At 51.4% G+C, this 14,115-nt stretch overlaps 1 protein-coding gene across 2 annotated transcripts in view; it reads right to left on the reverse strand.

Annotated features, from left to right (window-relative positions):
• Megf6 (multiple EGF like domains 6) overlaps positions 1–14,115 on the reverse strand; it is a 111,667-nt gene that overhangs the window by 81,000 nt on the left and 16,552 nt on the right. The window contains exon 4 of one of the 2 annotated variants that reach the window (XM_045149738.1): positions 1,719–1,823. The exons of the other annotated variant lie outside the window; for it this stretch is intronic. Coding sequence (XP_045005673.1) covers positions 1,719–1,823 — 105 coding nt within the window. The remainder of the gene's footprint in view (positions 1–1,718; positions 1,824–14,115) is intronic. 2 annotated transcript variants of the gene reach the window in all.

The following is a 14,115-nucleotide window of genomic DNA, read 5'->3' on the forward strand; positions in this document are numbered from 1 at the left end:
TCTGCATCAGATAGGCCTCACTCCAGGGCCAGGCACAGCCCTCCTGTTAGCCTACGCCCAGGAGGAATCAGCGGCATTTGAGGCCAGATCAGCTGAGACCCTGTGAGCCCTGTAATGTCTGTAAGCCTGTAGAGACCCCGAACCCTGGCCTTCCAACAAGGATCACAAGGTCCCAGGCTGTGATACCTTCCCAGGATGCTGCCCTCAGCCATGAACTCAGTGAGGCAACACTGAACATCACCACAAAGGAAGTGATGAGTGAGCAGGTGCCCTTTACAAACACAGACCCCTCACTCCCCTGCAAGCCCCACTTTCTCCCCCCTCCAGGTGCCTGCTGAGCACCAAAGGCTTCAATGCATCCCCTCACACTGCCCATGTCCAAGTGGAAAGGAGCCTGGGCACCCACCCCAGAAACAGCTCCAACCTGCTCCAGAAAACATGCAGCGCATCCCACTGCAGAGGCTCACACCCGCAACCCCAAGAGCTACGATGCAGAAACCACAAAGAACAGAGAGCCACCAGGGAGGAGGGAAGTCACGCTTCCCGGGCTAAAGGGATTAGAACGAAGGCTTGCACAAGTTCTTTTGTCGATTCTCCATGCCTCCTGTGCACTTTTCTTCACAAAAAGTCTGTCTGCCCATAGAGCTAGCCCCACTGCGCTTACTATACCAAAATGTCTCCGATGAGGTCTGTGGTTGTTTGATGGATGGCCCCCCAGTATATTCAGGATTTTATTAAAGTTTGTAACTTAGACCTGCAGCCACCCGCGTACAGGAGGTATCACTGTGGGTGGATCTCGGGGTCTGGCCCTAAGGCAGATCTGAATTCCAACCTAAAGATAGGCTGGAGAGATGGCTTAGTGGTTGAGCGCTTGCTTGTGAAATCTAAGGACCCCGGTTCGAGGCTCAATTCCCCAGGACCCACGTTAGCCAGATGCACAAGGGGGCGCATGCATCTGGAGTTCGTTTGCAGTGGCTAGAAGCCCTGGCACACCCACTCTCCTCTTTCTCTGCCTCTTTCTCTGTCTGTCACTCTCAAATAAATAAATAAATATTTAAAAAAGTTAAAAAAAACATAGGGATAGGCAAAGTGTTGAGTTCCGCCTAGAGTTCTAGAAGTGTGCTCGCTCGCTGGTGGTGACATGGGCCTTTTCTTTCTCTGTGGTTGGACCTGTGAAAGCAGGCCAGCTTCTTCTGTCATTATGGGACTTCCCCTCTATCTTCAATAAGTCCCTTCCTCCATTACTGAGCCTGGCCTGGAGGTTCATTTCAGCCACCTGAGGCTGTCTGCTACAGAACACGCTGCTGGATTCTCACCATCTACATGGGTTTCAGTCCGTGGATATACCGCAGTTCACGCAGTCAAACTACCTTACCTCAGCCAGACCCCCTAGATGTCCCTGTTTTCTGTTTTCCAACACTGAGAGCTCTGGCCAGGTGGCAGTGCAGACTGAAACCCCGGCCAATCCAATCCTTCTGTGGGTCACGACTCCATCCTCAAAGAGTATGGAATGTGAGATCGCAGCTACAGAGCCATCCAGAGTAGGGAGTCTTTCAGGGCCTTCTCCCGCCCACCTCAGATGGGCTGCAGGGAGCTTTGAGAGGGACTGGAGAGAAAGTCCTTGGGAGAGAGACCTGCCTGGGACAATCAAGTCCCCATCCAACCACCCACAGGCTGGCCACAGCCGGGACCTGGTACTTCAAGGGAACTCCACTCACCATACTGACAGCGGGGACCCTGGAAGCCTGTGGGGCAGTGGCACCGCTGGGCTTGGCCTGGCACACATCGGCCACCATTGAAACAGAGGCCTGCAGCACATTCGGCTGTGGAGAAAAGGAGGGGGCTGTGAGAGGGGTAGGGCACCAACACCCTACCAGGATGTGCCATCCCTGGGGACACTCTCCTTGTAAAGTCCCTCATCCAACCATAGGTCTGCTCTCCGCTTCTGAAATGGGGGGGAACTCCAACCCTCCCGGCACGCCAGGGAACCGGAAGGGTAGGGCCTGCGAAAGGAAAGCCCCCCTCTCCCCACCCTACTGAGCTCTGGGAAGAGCGTCACAGCCTACATCAACCCAGTTCACTCTATCCTGTCACACACTGGCACCTCAAGTGTCCTCCAGCCACGGACACAGACAATCAGGGCTAAAATGAAAAACCCGGGTGGAGTAAAACCCTAACTCGTTTCCACAAAGTGCCAAAGGCCACCATGACCCATGAGCTACACATGGAAGTACTTCTGGGCCCAGGGGCCACCTGGGCAGCGGGCAGGAAGACAACAGTGAAGGAAGCGGCTGGTTCAGAGCCCACGGCTCTGCAATCTTAGCCCCAGAGATCCAGGTCTGCTAGCGCTTCACCAGGAGGGAGACTCCTCTTGTCTGGAGAGCTCCAACTCCAAACAGCCAAGCTTCTCCATGCGAAGCATGCGCCGATCCAGACATCTGATATCTTGGTCTCTGCTAAGGATGGAGGTGAGGGTTGCCACGTGGTCAGCCTCCAAGCGGGAGAGGAAAAAGGAGCCACTACCTCCATTTCCGAGGCAGGCTAAACTCCAGCAAACTGTCGGGGACCCGTTCCTAAACTGTGTCCTCAAAGGTCCTTTGTCTCCATCCCAGCCCTCCTCCTCCTCCTTTTCCCCCCAGGAAGCATCTTTCTACCTCAGGGACAAAGAGGAAAGCAGTGCTTCTAAAAAATAAAAAATAAAAAATAAAAATTTAAATCCTAATCAGGGCTGGAGAGATGGCTTAGTGGTTAAGGCGCATGCATGCAAAGCCTAAGGACCCAGGTTCAATTCTCCAGGTCTCACGTAAGCCAGGTGCACAAGGTGATACATGTGTCTGGAGTTTGTTTGCAGTGGCTAGAGGCCCTGATGCACCCATTCTTTCTCTCTCTCTCCTCTCTCCTTCTCTTTCTTTAATAAATAAGTAAGAATAAAAACAAAAACAAAATTCCTAATCAGATCCCACTGCCTCATCTCTGTGAGCTGGCCCCATCACATGCCATAGTTTAACATCCCTGGTAATGTCTCTGGTGGTCCTGGCTAAAGACACTTCTCAAGGAGGACCCTTCCTCCAGAGAGGGGAGACAAGCTCACTGGTTCCACCATATGTCCATCTGTGCATGTGCATATGAACACACACACACACACACACACACAGAGAGAGAGAGAGAGAGGGGCACCATTTAGCCACAGCTGCTCCCTGGACTACAGGGACCACTGGGATCCTGTAAATGCACGCAGCAAAACCCCACTATATCTCTGCAAACCGTCAGCATGCTCCTAGGGGCCCTGGTCAGAGACCCGCACACACGCACACACGCATACACATACATCTTGAGCACATCAGTGTCTCTCCATCTTCACAGCCACCATGCTGGTCAAAACCACCACCCTCTCTTGCCCCTGCAGATGCCTACTAGCTGATCTGGCTCTCCCTCCTGCTCCCCAATTTCTACCCTACCCCTCGTGCTCTCTCAAAACACAGGTCAGGGCTGAGGAAGTGGCTCAGTAGGTGTGATGGTTAAGTTTGTGTCAACTTAATCTGTTTAGGAATCCACAGACATTCCTCCTAAGGGTCTCTAAGGTTGCTTCCAGGAAGGATTAACTAAAGGAGGAATCCTTCCCCCAGGGTGAGGCCTTCCTCCAGAGTGGGAGGCCCCTCTCAGAGGGGCGGCTTTATCAAAAGAAGCTCTGGGAAGAAAGATATTCTCCTTCCCTCCCACCTTCCTGCCCGTGCTGCTTGCTGCTTTCCAGCGTGGACTGAAGAGCAGCGTCTCTCCAGGACACCTCCAGGCCTTCAGTGCGGCACTGGGACTGCTGAGGCATCCAGCCTCGTGAACTGAGCGGCTACCAGGTTCCTTGACTCTCAGGCCTGTCATCTGCTGTTGTTGGACTGTCATAAACTAATCCAATAGATTCCCTTTTAATACAATTTATCCTATCAGTTCTGTTCCTCTAGAGAACTCTGACTAGTACAAATTGTGGTACCAGGAGTTGTTCTAGAGAAACAGAATTGTAAGGATGGATTTCCCTAGTGGCTTGGTGCTCTCTGGAGTTGGCTCTCCAACTTCAATGCCACTAACAGTCCTACTGGGAACAAGAAGAGTGCTTTTACTGGTAATAAGGAGAGTGCTTTTGCTAGTAATAAGGAGGCCACTAATAATCCATGGTGTGAACTATTTAAAGAACTCCGTAAGATAGATGTATCTGGTGGTCCTGAGTCATATCTTGTGAAGAGCATTAACTCTCCAGCCCTGTGTCATAGCTTAGTTCGCAGGGCCCTTGATCGCCTGTCCCTTCCACAGGGTGTCACGTTGGTCCATTACATCGATGAAAGTATACAGATTGGATTATATGAGCAGGAGGTGGCAGCCACTCTGGAGTTGCTGGTATAGCATATGCACATCAGGGGATAGGAAATAAATCCATCCAAAATTCAAGGACCTTCCACCTCGGTGAAATTTCTAGGCGTTCAGTGGTTCAGGAGCATGCATGGATATTCTTTCTAAGGTGAAGGATAAAGTTGCATTTGGCCCCTCCTATCACTAAGAAAGAAGCACAACATCTAGTGGGCCTATTTGGATTTTGGAGACAGCACATTCCTCACATGGGTGTCTTACTCCGTCCCATATACCAAGTGACTCGGAAAACTAGTTTTCAGTGGGCCCCAAAACAAGAGAAGGCTCTTCAACAGGTTCAGGTTGCTGCTCTGCCCCTTGGGCTATATGTTCCAGCAGATCTGATGATACTTGGGGTGTCAGTGGTGGACAAAGATGCCGTTTGGAGCCTTTGGTAGGCCCCTTAGGTGAATCACAGTGGAGGCCCTTGGGATTTTGGAGCAAGGCACTGCCATCATCTGCAGACAATTATTCTCCCTTTGAGAGACAGCTCTTGGCCTGCTATTGGGCCTTAATAGAAGCTGAACGCTTGACAATGGGCCATCAAGTTACTATGTGACTGAGCTGTCCATTATGAGCTGGGTGTTATCTGGCCCACCAGGCCATAAAGTTGGACGTGCACAGCCGCAGTCCATCACTAAGTGGACGTGGTATATACGTGATCGGGCTCAAGCAGGCCCTGAAGGTACAAGTAAGTTACATGAGGAAGTTGCCCAAATGCCTATGGTTGCTACTCCTGTTACAATGCCTTCTGCCCCCAAGCATGCACCTATGGCATCATGTCAGTTCAGAGCCAGCGAGGAGGAGAGGACTAGGGCATGGTTTGCAGATGGTTCAGCACGTTATGTGGGCACCTCCCAGAAGGGGACAGCTGCAGCATTACAGCCCCTTTCTGGGACAACTCTGAAGGACTTTGGTGAAGGAAAGTCTTCATAATGGGCAGAACTACAAGCAGTGCACATGGTTGTGCATTTTGCTTGGAAAGAAAAATGGCCAGATGTGCGGTTATACACTGATTCATGGGCTGTAGCCAATGGTTGCCTGTGTGGTACAGGACTTGGAAGGAGCACAATTGGAAAATTGGTAAGAAGAGCATTTGGGGAAGGTGTATATGGATAGAACTCTTTGAATGGGCAAAGGATATAAAGATACTTGTGTCCCATGTTAATGCCCATCAGAAGGTGACCTCATCAGAGGATGAATTCAATAATCAAGTAGATAAGCTGATCCGTTCTGTGGATAGTGGTCAACCTCTTTCCTCAACCACTTCTGTCATTGCCCAGTGGGCCCATGAACAAAGTGGCCATGTTGGCAGGGATGCAGGTTATACATGGGCCCAACAACATGGATTTCCACTAACTAAGGCTGATCTGGGTATGACTGCTGCTGGCTGCCAAATCTGCCAGCAGCAGAGACCAAGTCTGAGCCCCTGGTATGGTAGCACTCCTCAGGGTAACCAGTCAGCAACTTGGTGACAAGTTGACTTCACTGGACCTCTTCCATCATGGAAAGGGCAGCGTTTTGTCCTTACAGGAATAGACACCTACTCTGGGTATGCATTTGCCTTTCCTGTACATAGTGCTTCTGCCAAAACTACCATCTGTGGACTTACAGAATGCCTTGTCCACCGTCACAGCATTCCACCCAGCATTGCTTCTGACCAAGGAACTCACTTCACCACCAAGGAAGTATGGCAGTGGGCTCATGATCATGGAATTCACTGGTCTTACCATGTGCCCCACCATCCTGAAGCAGCTGGCTTGATAGAACAGTGGAATGGCCTTTTAAAGAAACAGCTACTGTGCCAACTAGTGGCAGTAGCTTGGAGGGCTGGGGGAGTGTCCTCCAGCAGGCTGTATATACTCTGAATCAGCGTCCTATAGATGGTACTGTTTCTCCTATAGCCCAGATTCATGGGTCCAGGAATCAAGGGATGGAAATGGGAATGGTCCCATTTACCATCACCCCAAGTGACCCATTAGCCAAATATTTGCTTCCGGTTCCTGCAACCTTACACTCTGCTGGCCTAGAGGTCTTGGCTCCAGAGAGGGGAATGCTTTTGCCAAGAGGCACACTGGAAGCTAAGGCTTCCCCTTGGCCACTTTGGGATCCTGATGCCCTTGAGTGAACAGGCTGAGAGAGGAGTTACAGTGGTAGCAGGGGTGACTGATCCAGACTACCAGGGGAAATTGGACTCTCCTCCACAATGGAGGTAAGGAAGAGTGTGTCTGGAGTGCAGGGGACCCTTCAGGATATCTCGTAGTGTTACCATGTCCTGTTGTCAAAGTCAATGGACAACTGCAACAACCCAATCAAGGCAGTGTGATAAATGGCCCAGATCCTTCAGGTAAAAAACCAAGACCTGCTGAGGTGCTTGCTGAAGGTGGAGGAAATGCAGAATGGGTAGTAGAAGAAGGCAGTTACAAACACCAGCTAAAGCCATGTGACCAGTTACAAAAACGACGACTGTAATTGCCACGAGTGTTTCTGTCTTACCTTGTCAGGTATTTAATACTGATTAAGATCATATCGCTAGTTAGACACTGTTGAATTTGTATTTGATTTATTATATTAGAGACTGAGCACTTCTCATGGAACTTGCTTTGTATGGGGGGAGGAGATGAAATTGTGCATTTCCGGTTGTCTGAGGGATAATTATATCACATTAGGCGCAGTTACAACCTTGTTACTGTCTTCATTTGGAAATTAAGTATGATATAAGGAGATATGGTTTGGTGTCAAGTTGACAAGGAGTGGACTTGTGATGGTTAAATTTGTGTCAACTTTATCTGTTTAGGAATCCACAGACATTCCTTTTAAGTGGGTCTCTGGGGTTGCTTCCAGGAAGGATTAACTAAAGGAGGAATCCTTCTCCCAGAGGGCATGGCCCCTCTTGGAGGGGCTTGGGGGGGGGTCTTTATCAAAAGAAGCTCTGGGAAGAAAGGTATGCTCCTCCCCTCCTGGCTGCAGGTGCTGCTTGCTTTCCAGTGTGGACTGAAGACCAGCGTGGACTGAAGACCAATGTGGACTGAAGAACAGCATCTCTCCAGGACACCTCCAGGCCTTCAGTGCCAGATTGGAACTACTGAGGCATCCAGCCTCATGGACTGAGCTGCTTCCCGGTTCCTTGACACTCAGGCCTGCAACCTACTATTGCTGGACTGTCATAAGCTGGTCCAATAAATTCCCTTGTAATACAATTCATTCTATCAGTTCTGTCCCTCTAGAGAACCCTGACTAATACCGTAGGTAAGAATGCATGCTGCACAAGCAAGAGGACCTGAGTTCGAACCCCAGCACCCATGTACAAAGCCAGGCATAGCTGTACATGCTGTGACCTCAGTGCTGACAGAGGCTCAGACAGGAGGATCGCTGGGGCTCCCTGATGAATCAGGCAAGCTCCAAATTCAGTGAGCAACTGTCTCACAGAAATGAGGCAGGAGAGTAACAGAGAATACTGAGCATCTTCCCATGGCTTCTGCATGTACATGGGGCATATGCATCTGCATATACACAAGCATACACACCCAATGACAGTAATAATAATAAAGGTCAGATCTTAACACCCCTGCGTGCAAGTGGATTTCCACTTACTTAGTACAAAACCCCATGCAATAGTGGCCTTGTCCATCAGACCTGGGCTGCTCCCCCACATCACCCAACACCCCAGCTTTGCCTCCCACTTGGTGGCCTCCATATGAGTAAGTTCCTCTCTGGCCCAAATGCCATTCATTAGGAAGCCCCACCCCAGGCCAGTGAGGGCAGGCCCTGCAGCCTGCACCTTGCCATCACAAGGCCTTTTAACCCAGAAGGTCCAAAGGGAAAAAGACACATCATGTGTCAACACAGAGCCCTCCACTCACTCTCCTGCGGCCTGCCCAGTGGGTAGGAGTCAGGCAGCCTAGCCAGGCACACCTGACAGCAGGATCTAGCTCCACCTGACCATGGCCACATGTTCCAGCACCATCCACTGAGAAAATGGACACACTCAATAGCCAGGTAACGTGCCCATTAACTCGAGGGGACCGAGCAAGACCTGAGATTTTAGGTGACGACATCGCATCAATAGAGATGGGAATACACCATGGTTGCAAGTCAAAAATGTATACAGCTGGGCTGCAAACCAAGCATTCTCATTCCTGGTGCTGGAAACGGGCCACCTAGGGAAGCCCAGGCCCTGTGTGGGTGGCATGGATGTGCCATTCCAGGTGGGGTGGAAGTCTGTGCCAAGACCGGTCCCTACACAGGGGGCCCCACAAGTGCTCCCACCCAGCATTTGGAGCTCTGGGTTGTGACATGACAGTGCCAGCATCACCCTCTGCCCGCTTACGGGCTGCAACAGAGGCCTAAGTCTATCACATCCTCAGACACCCCAGAAGGGGCCCCAACGCTTAAGCCTGAGAAGTCACACCCCAGGGTAGCTCACCAGCAGATGGTGGCATAGCACCAGGAGGTGTGGCACCAAACCAGCAGCAGGAGGCATCAAGTATGGAAGGCAGGGAATAGGCAAGAGGTTGGAGTTTAGCTCAGTTGTAAAGTGATTACCTAGTGAGACCTAGAACTTGGGTTCAGTCCCCAAGAATAAAAAAGGGGTGAGCTCCCTAACTGAAAGCTATAAAAAACTGCGTGGTGGTGCACACCTTTAATTCCAGCACTCATGAGACAGACATAGGGGGATCGAGGCCACCCTGAGACTACATAGTGAGTTCCAGGTCAGCCTGGGCTTGAGTGAGACCCTACCTTGAAAATCCCCCCCCCAAAAAATAACCCTGATCAAGCAGGGCTGGAGAGATGGCTTAGCGGTTAAGGTGCATGCCTGCAAAGCCTAAGGACCCAGGTTCCATTCCCCAGGACTCAGGAAAGCCAGATGCACAAGGTGGTGCACACATCTGGAATTCATTTGCAATGGCTGGAGGCCCTAGCATGCCCATTCTTTCTCTCTATCTCTCTCTCTCCTTTTCTGTCTGTAAGAAATAAATAAATCTTTTAAAAATAAGTAAAAATTTTAAAAACTGACTAAGCAGTGCCAAATGTAGGAACAGGTGCTGCACAAAACTGAGGCTTCTAAGCGACCAACTAATTTTATTCCATCATTGATTACTTTTTTAAACACCAATGAATCATGGGTGGGGAGATGGTGAAGTCATTGAGGCGCTAACCAGCATGAAGATCCAAGCGCGGGTCCCTAGAGAAGATCCCTGGGGCAAGCGAGAGACCCTGCCTTGGTAAACAAGCAGACAACAACTGAAGAAGACACCTGACATCAACCTCAACCCTACAAACACATGGTCACAGGAGCAAACACAACATACATGCAAAAAACAAAAAATCAATGGATCTTATGAACACTTGATGTGGCTCCCTGGAGAGCTTCCCTCTGGCTGCTGGCTTGGCAGTAGCCCCTCAGGGAAGAGCTATTAGAACCCGCACATGTCAGAAATGCAGGGTCAGGTGGACACCATGGACTACTGATGTCAAGAGACTATGTCCCTCTAAAGACCAATTGGGTAGAGGGAAGTCTGAGGGCACTGTAAGTCTCCCACAGCTAGAGAATACTCCACAACCAGCTGCCCATGGGTCTCCTCTGTTGCACCCTCAATTCATCACCCCCGACCCATCAGATCCCAAGCCAGTGTCCTAGCAGAGCAGGCCAGATCCTGGGGCCCTCCTGCTTGTCCCTCTGTCCCTAGCACAACCATTCAAACCTGCCAATTGGAGGCCTGACCACATGCCCTACCCAAATCCCTCTGTCAGCTAAACCCCTCTCTGTCAGGAATCTAGCCAGCCCATGCTGTACATGGAGGCTCTAGACTCTAGGAGAAGGGCCAAGCAGCTAGGAAGGGCCCCCAGTTTGGCCAGCTCAGCCCCACCACACAAGGACCTTAGCAGATGGGACAGGTGATCTTCTGGCCTCTAACCAAGACCAGGCTAGCACCAAAACATGCATAATGTGGGCTAGGCCAAAAGTCACTGGCCATACTGAGTTTAGGAACTTGGGGTCTGTTAGGAAAGATAGAAGGAGGCTAACAGACAAGTGTCAGGAGGCAAAAACTCAATCCTCCAGTTCTGGCCTCAGCAGCCTCTTCTCACATCCCACATCTGGCTTCCCAATAGAAGTTTGATAGAGTACAGGTTATGCATCCAGAACCTTCCAGAAGGAAGGGTTCCATCTGGTGCTCAGGACCTCTGCACTCCAGGGGACCAGCATTATCTCACAATCTCATGGTCTGTGTTCCCCACTACCCTGGAGACCCTGTGCAAGGCTCAGCTTCCCTGTTACTACGTTTCTGGAGTCCACCTGGCAACTGGGACCAAGCCAATGACCAGTGACTCCTGGGCAATGCTGGGAGGGCAGCCCTGTGGGGTAAAGCAACTGACTGGTTTATATAAGTCTTTGTGTTCCATTCCAGCCATGAAGGGGAAAAAGAAAGAAAGAAAGAAAGAGAGAGAGAGAGAGAGAGAGAGAGAGAGAGAGGGAAAGAAAGAAAGAAAGAAAGAAAGAAAGAAAGAAAGAAAGAAAGAAAGAAAGAAAGAAAGAAAGAAAGGGGGAGGGAGGGAGGGAGGGAGGGAGGAACCAACCAACCAACCAACCTGGCTACACGGATGAATGATGCCCCAGGCCCCAGACCATCAAGAAATTTCCCAGGACAGAGAGGTAGAATTCCATGTAGACTTCCAGCCAGGAATGCTAGCTGGCTGATAAGGCCACCAGCCTCATCCCCTAGCATGCCCTGCCCTGGGCATCCAGGGACCCAGGGTCCCAGCTCCCCCACTCCCGCAGCGTGCTGGCTAGGGTGGGAAAGGAGACGAAAGCTCCAGCTGGCGTGAGCCTTCAGATACCAAGTATGAATGTGTGTACACAAAGGGTGTGACGTGTGAGCCTGTGAGAGTGTGACGGTGAGCACACCTTCGTGTGTGGACGTGAGCACCTCACTGTGCATGTGAATGAGTGTAGTGTGTGCGCATGAATCCGCGTGAGTATGACTGGCTCTTCTGCACGGACAGTCCGGATACACAAGTAAGCAGAGGCCAGGAGGTTGGCGGTTCTGGGCTACAGGAGGAGTAACGTGAGATCACAGTGGACGAGAGGCCCGCGTGCTCTGGGGACCGAGCGCAGCACCCACGTGGAGGAGGGAAAGCTGAGGGGCTCGGGAGGCTGTCTTGACCCATTCCCACACTGAAGTGCAGGGATGATGTGCAGCCAGAACGGAAAAGGAAAAGGGGATGCAGAAACAGGAAGTAGATGGTGGCCAGCGTCCATGAGGTCTTCCTGAAGCCCTTCAAGCAAGCTCTGACCAGCCAGCCAGTGGAACCTGAATGTTCCAGGAGAGAGGAAGACCTGCAAGAGCCACTAATCCTGCCTCACTGACTGACAGCTGGACCTGAAAGTTTGGGCCACATCCCTGGACAACTGACTGCAGGTGCCCAGGCTGCTGGGGCATCAAGCTCAGGGTCCAATGGCCTGGACTTTTGTCTCTCCTTTCAATGCCACAGTGAGTGGGGGTCAGAAGCACAGCTCCTCCAGGTTTCCATGGTGACATGCACCCCCACCCTGCCTCATCACAGGCTGTGGGCCCGGCCTCTGTCTAGACAGGCTCGCCTGGGGCATCAAGGAGGCAGCTGTAGCATGATCCATCATGCTCTTTCTGTGGAACTCTGGTGGCCACACATTACAGCGTCCTCTGGACTGTGGTCACCTCAGCACCAAGTCAAGGACCATGCCCTCCACTCCCACCACCGTGGAGCGCACACAGATCAGGGTACAAGGCTTTAGGAGGCCAGCTTCTCTGAGTTGGGGCTCCATCTTCACATCTGAAAACCCCAACTGTTCCTACCTCCCTGTGACCACCCCACACCCCGACACCCCTAGTATGTTGAAGGTCAGCAGGAGGGAATCAAGTTCAGGTCCTGACTCTGCCCCCCATGGCTGACTAAGCCCTTCACCGCCACCTTGTGCTGCCCCAAGGCTCAGGGACCTGCATCATTTTTTGGGGGGAGGGGGGTGACTGGTGCCTGGCAAAGATTTGTGCCTCCCAAGATCTGAGAATGTGGCCTTGACTGGAAATGGGGTCAATATCAAAACAGACATAAGGACACACTAAAATAGGGTGTCCTGCTGGGCATGATGATGCACGCCTTTAATCCCAGCACTTGGGAGGCAGAGGTAGGAGGATCGCCATGAGTTCGGGGCCACCCTGAGACTACATAGTGAATTCCAGGTCAGCCTGGGCTAGAGTGAGACCCTACCTAAAAAAAAAAAAAAAAAAAAACAGGGCTGGAGAGATGGCTTAGCGGTTAAGCGCTTGCCTGTGAAGCCTAAGGACCCCAGTTAGAGGCTCGGTTCCCCAGGTCCCACGTTAGCCAGATGCACAAGGGGGTGCAGGCGTCTGGAGTTCGTTTGCAGAGGCTGGAAGCCCTGGCACGCCCATTCTCTCTCTCTCGCTCTATCTGTCTTTCTCTCTGTGTCTGTCACTCTCAAATAAATAAATTAATTTAAAAAAAATCTTTAAAAAAAAAAGCAGAGGACTAGAAAGAAGGATTAGTGGTTAAGGTACTGGCCTGCAAAGCCTAAGGACCCAGGTTTGATTCCCCAGGACCCATATAAGCCAGATGCACAAGGTGGTGCATGTGTCTGGAGATTGTTTGCAGTGGCTAGAGGCCCTGGTGCACCCATTCTCTCTCTGTCTCTCCCTCTTTCTCTCTCAAATAAATAAATAAAAATATAAAAACAAAGAAGAAGGTGTAAGATGCCATGTGGGGATGGAGGCACAACCTGAGTGTGGCACCTACGAGTCCAGGACACCCGAGATGGAAAGGATACCACCGGCTGGGAGCAGTGGCAGGTTCCTCCCTGCTTTGGAGCTTTGGGTGGATGCAGTCTTGAGAAATCTGAACCCCTAGATTGCAGCTGCCGTCTCTGGAAAGGTAAACTGATGTTGCTTAAAGATACCCACTCTGAGCCAGGCATGGTGGCACACGCCTTTAATCCTAGCACTCAGGAGGCAGAGGTAGGAGGATCACTGAGTTCAAGGCCACCCTGAGATACACAGTGAATTCCAGGTCAGCCTGGAATAGAGGGAAAAAAAAAAGATACCCACTCTGTGACCACGGTAGCATCTTGCCTCACGTCCCTGCCCTTACCTCACCCTTCCCAGCATTTGGCCCAACCTTATGCTCTGACTCTGTACCTCGAACCTTCTGTTCCCTGCCAGGACCCCTGCCCAGGCACCTGCAAAGTCACCCTCACCCACATAGACCACCAAGGACCTGGACAGAGGCCTTTCTCAACCTTTTACCTCTCCCCCTACCCAACTCCATGCCAGCTCCATCTGATTCTGTCCTTTTCCCAATTCTCTGCAGCCCTGGGGCTCTCTCTGGGCATAGAGCACCCCCGCCCATCCCGTGGCATATATGGAATGGAGGCCCCTACATCAGCATTTCTCCATGCATGCACTGAGAGCATGTCTTAGGGCCTTGGAAGATGGCCTCTGGTTTTGGTTTGTAATACACTGCAGTCAGTCAGTCTTGGGAATCCACAGTGTGAAGCTCAGCTTTACAAGAGCTGACTAGAACCCTTCAGAGAATTCTTCCTCCCTCACAGAGCTGACGTTCCTCCTGACACCCTCGGCCCACACCGGGCCACGTTCCTCCCCGCTGAGCCAGCCTGGCCGAGTGTAATCTAGGAGCAGGTTGGCTTGTGTCGGTGTCTTGTCCCTGCAA

Source organism: Jaculus jaculus, chromosome 5, assembly GCF_020740685.1.
Source record: "Jaculus jaculus isolate mJacJac1 chromosome 5, mJacJac1.mat.Y.cur, whole genome shotgun sequence".
Lineage (NCBI taxonomy): Eukaryota > Metazoa > Chordata > Mammalia > Rodentia > Dipodidae > Jaculus > Jaculus jaculus.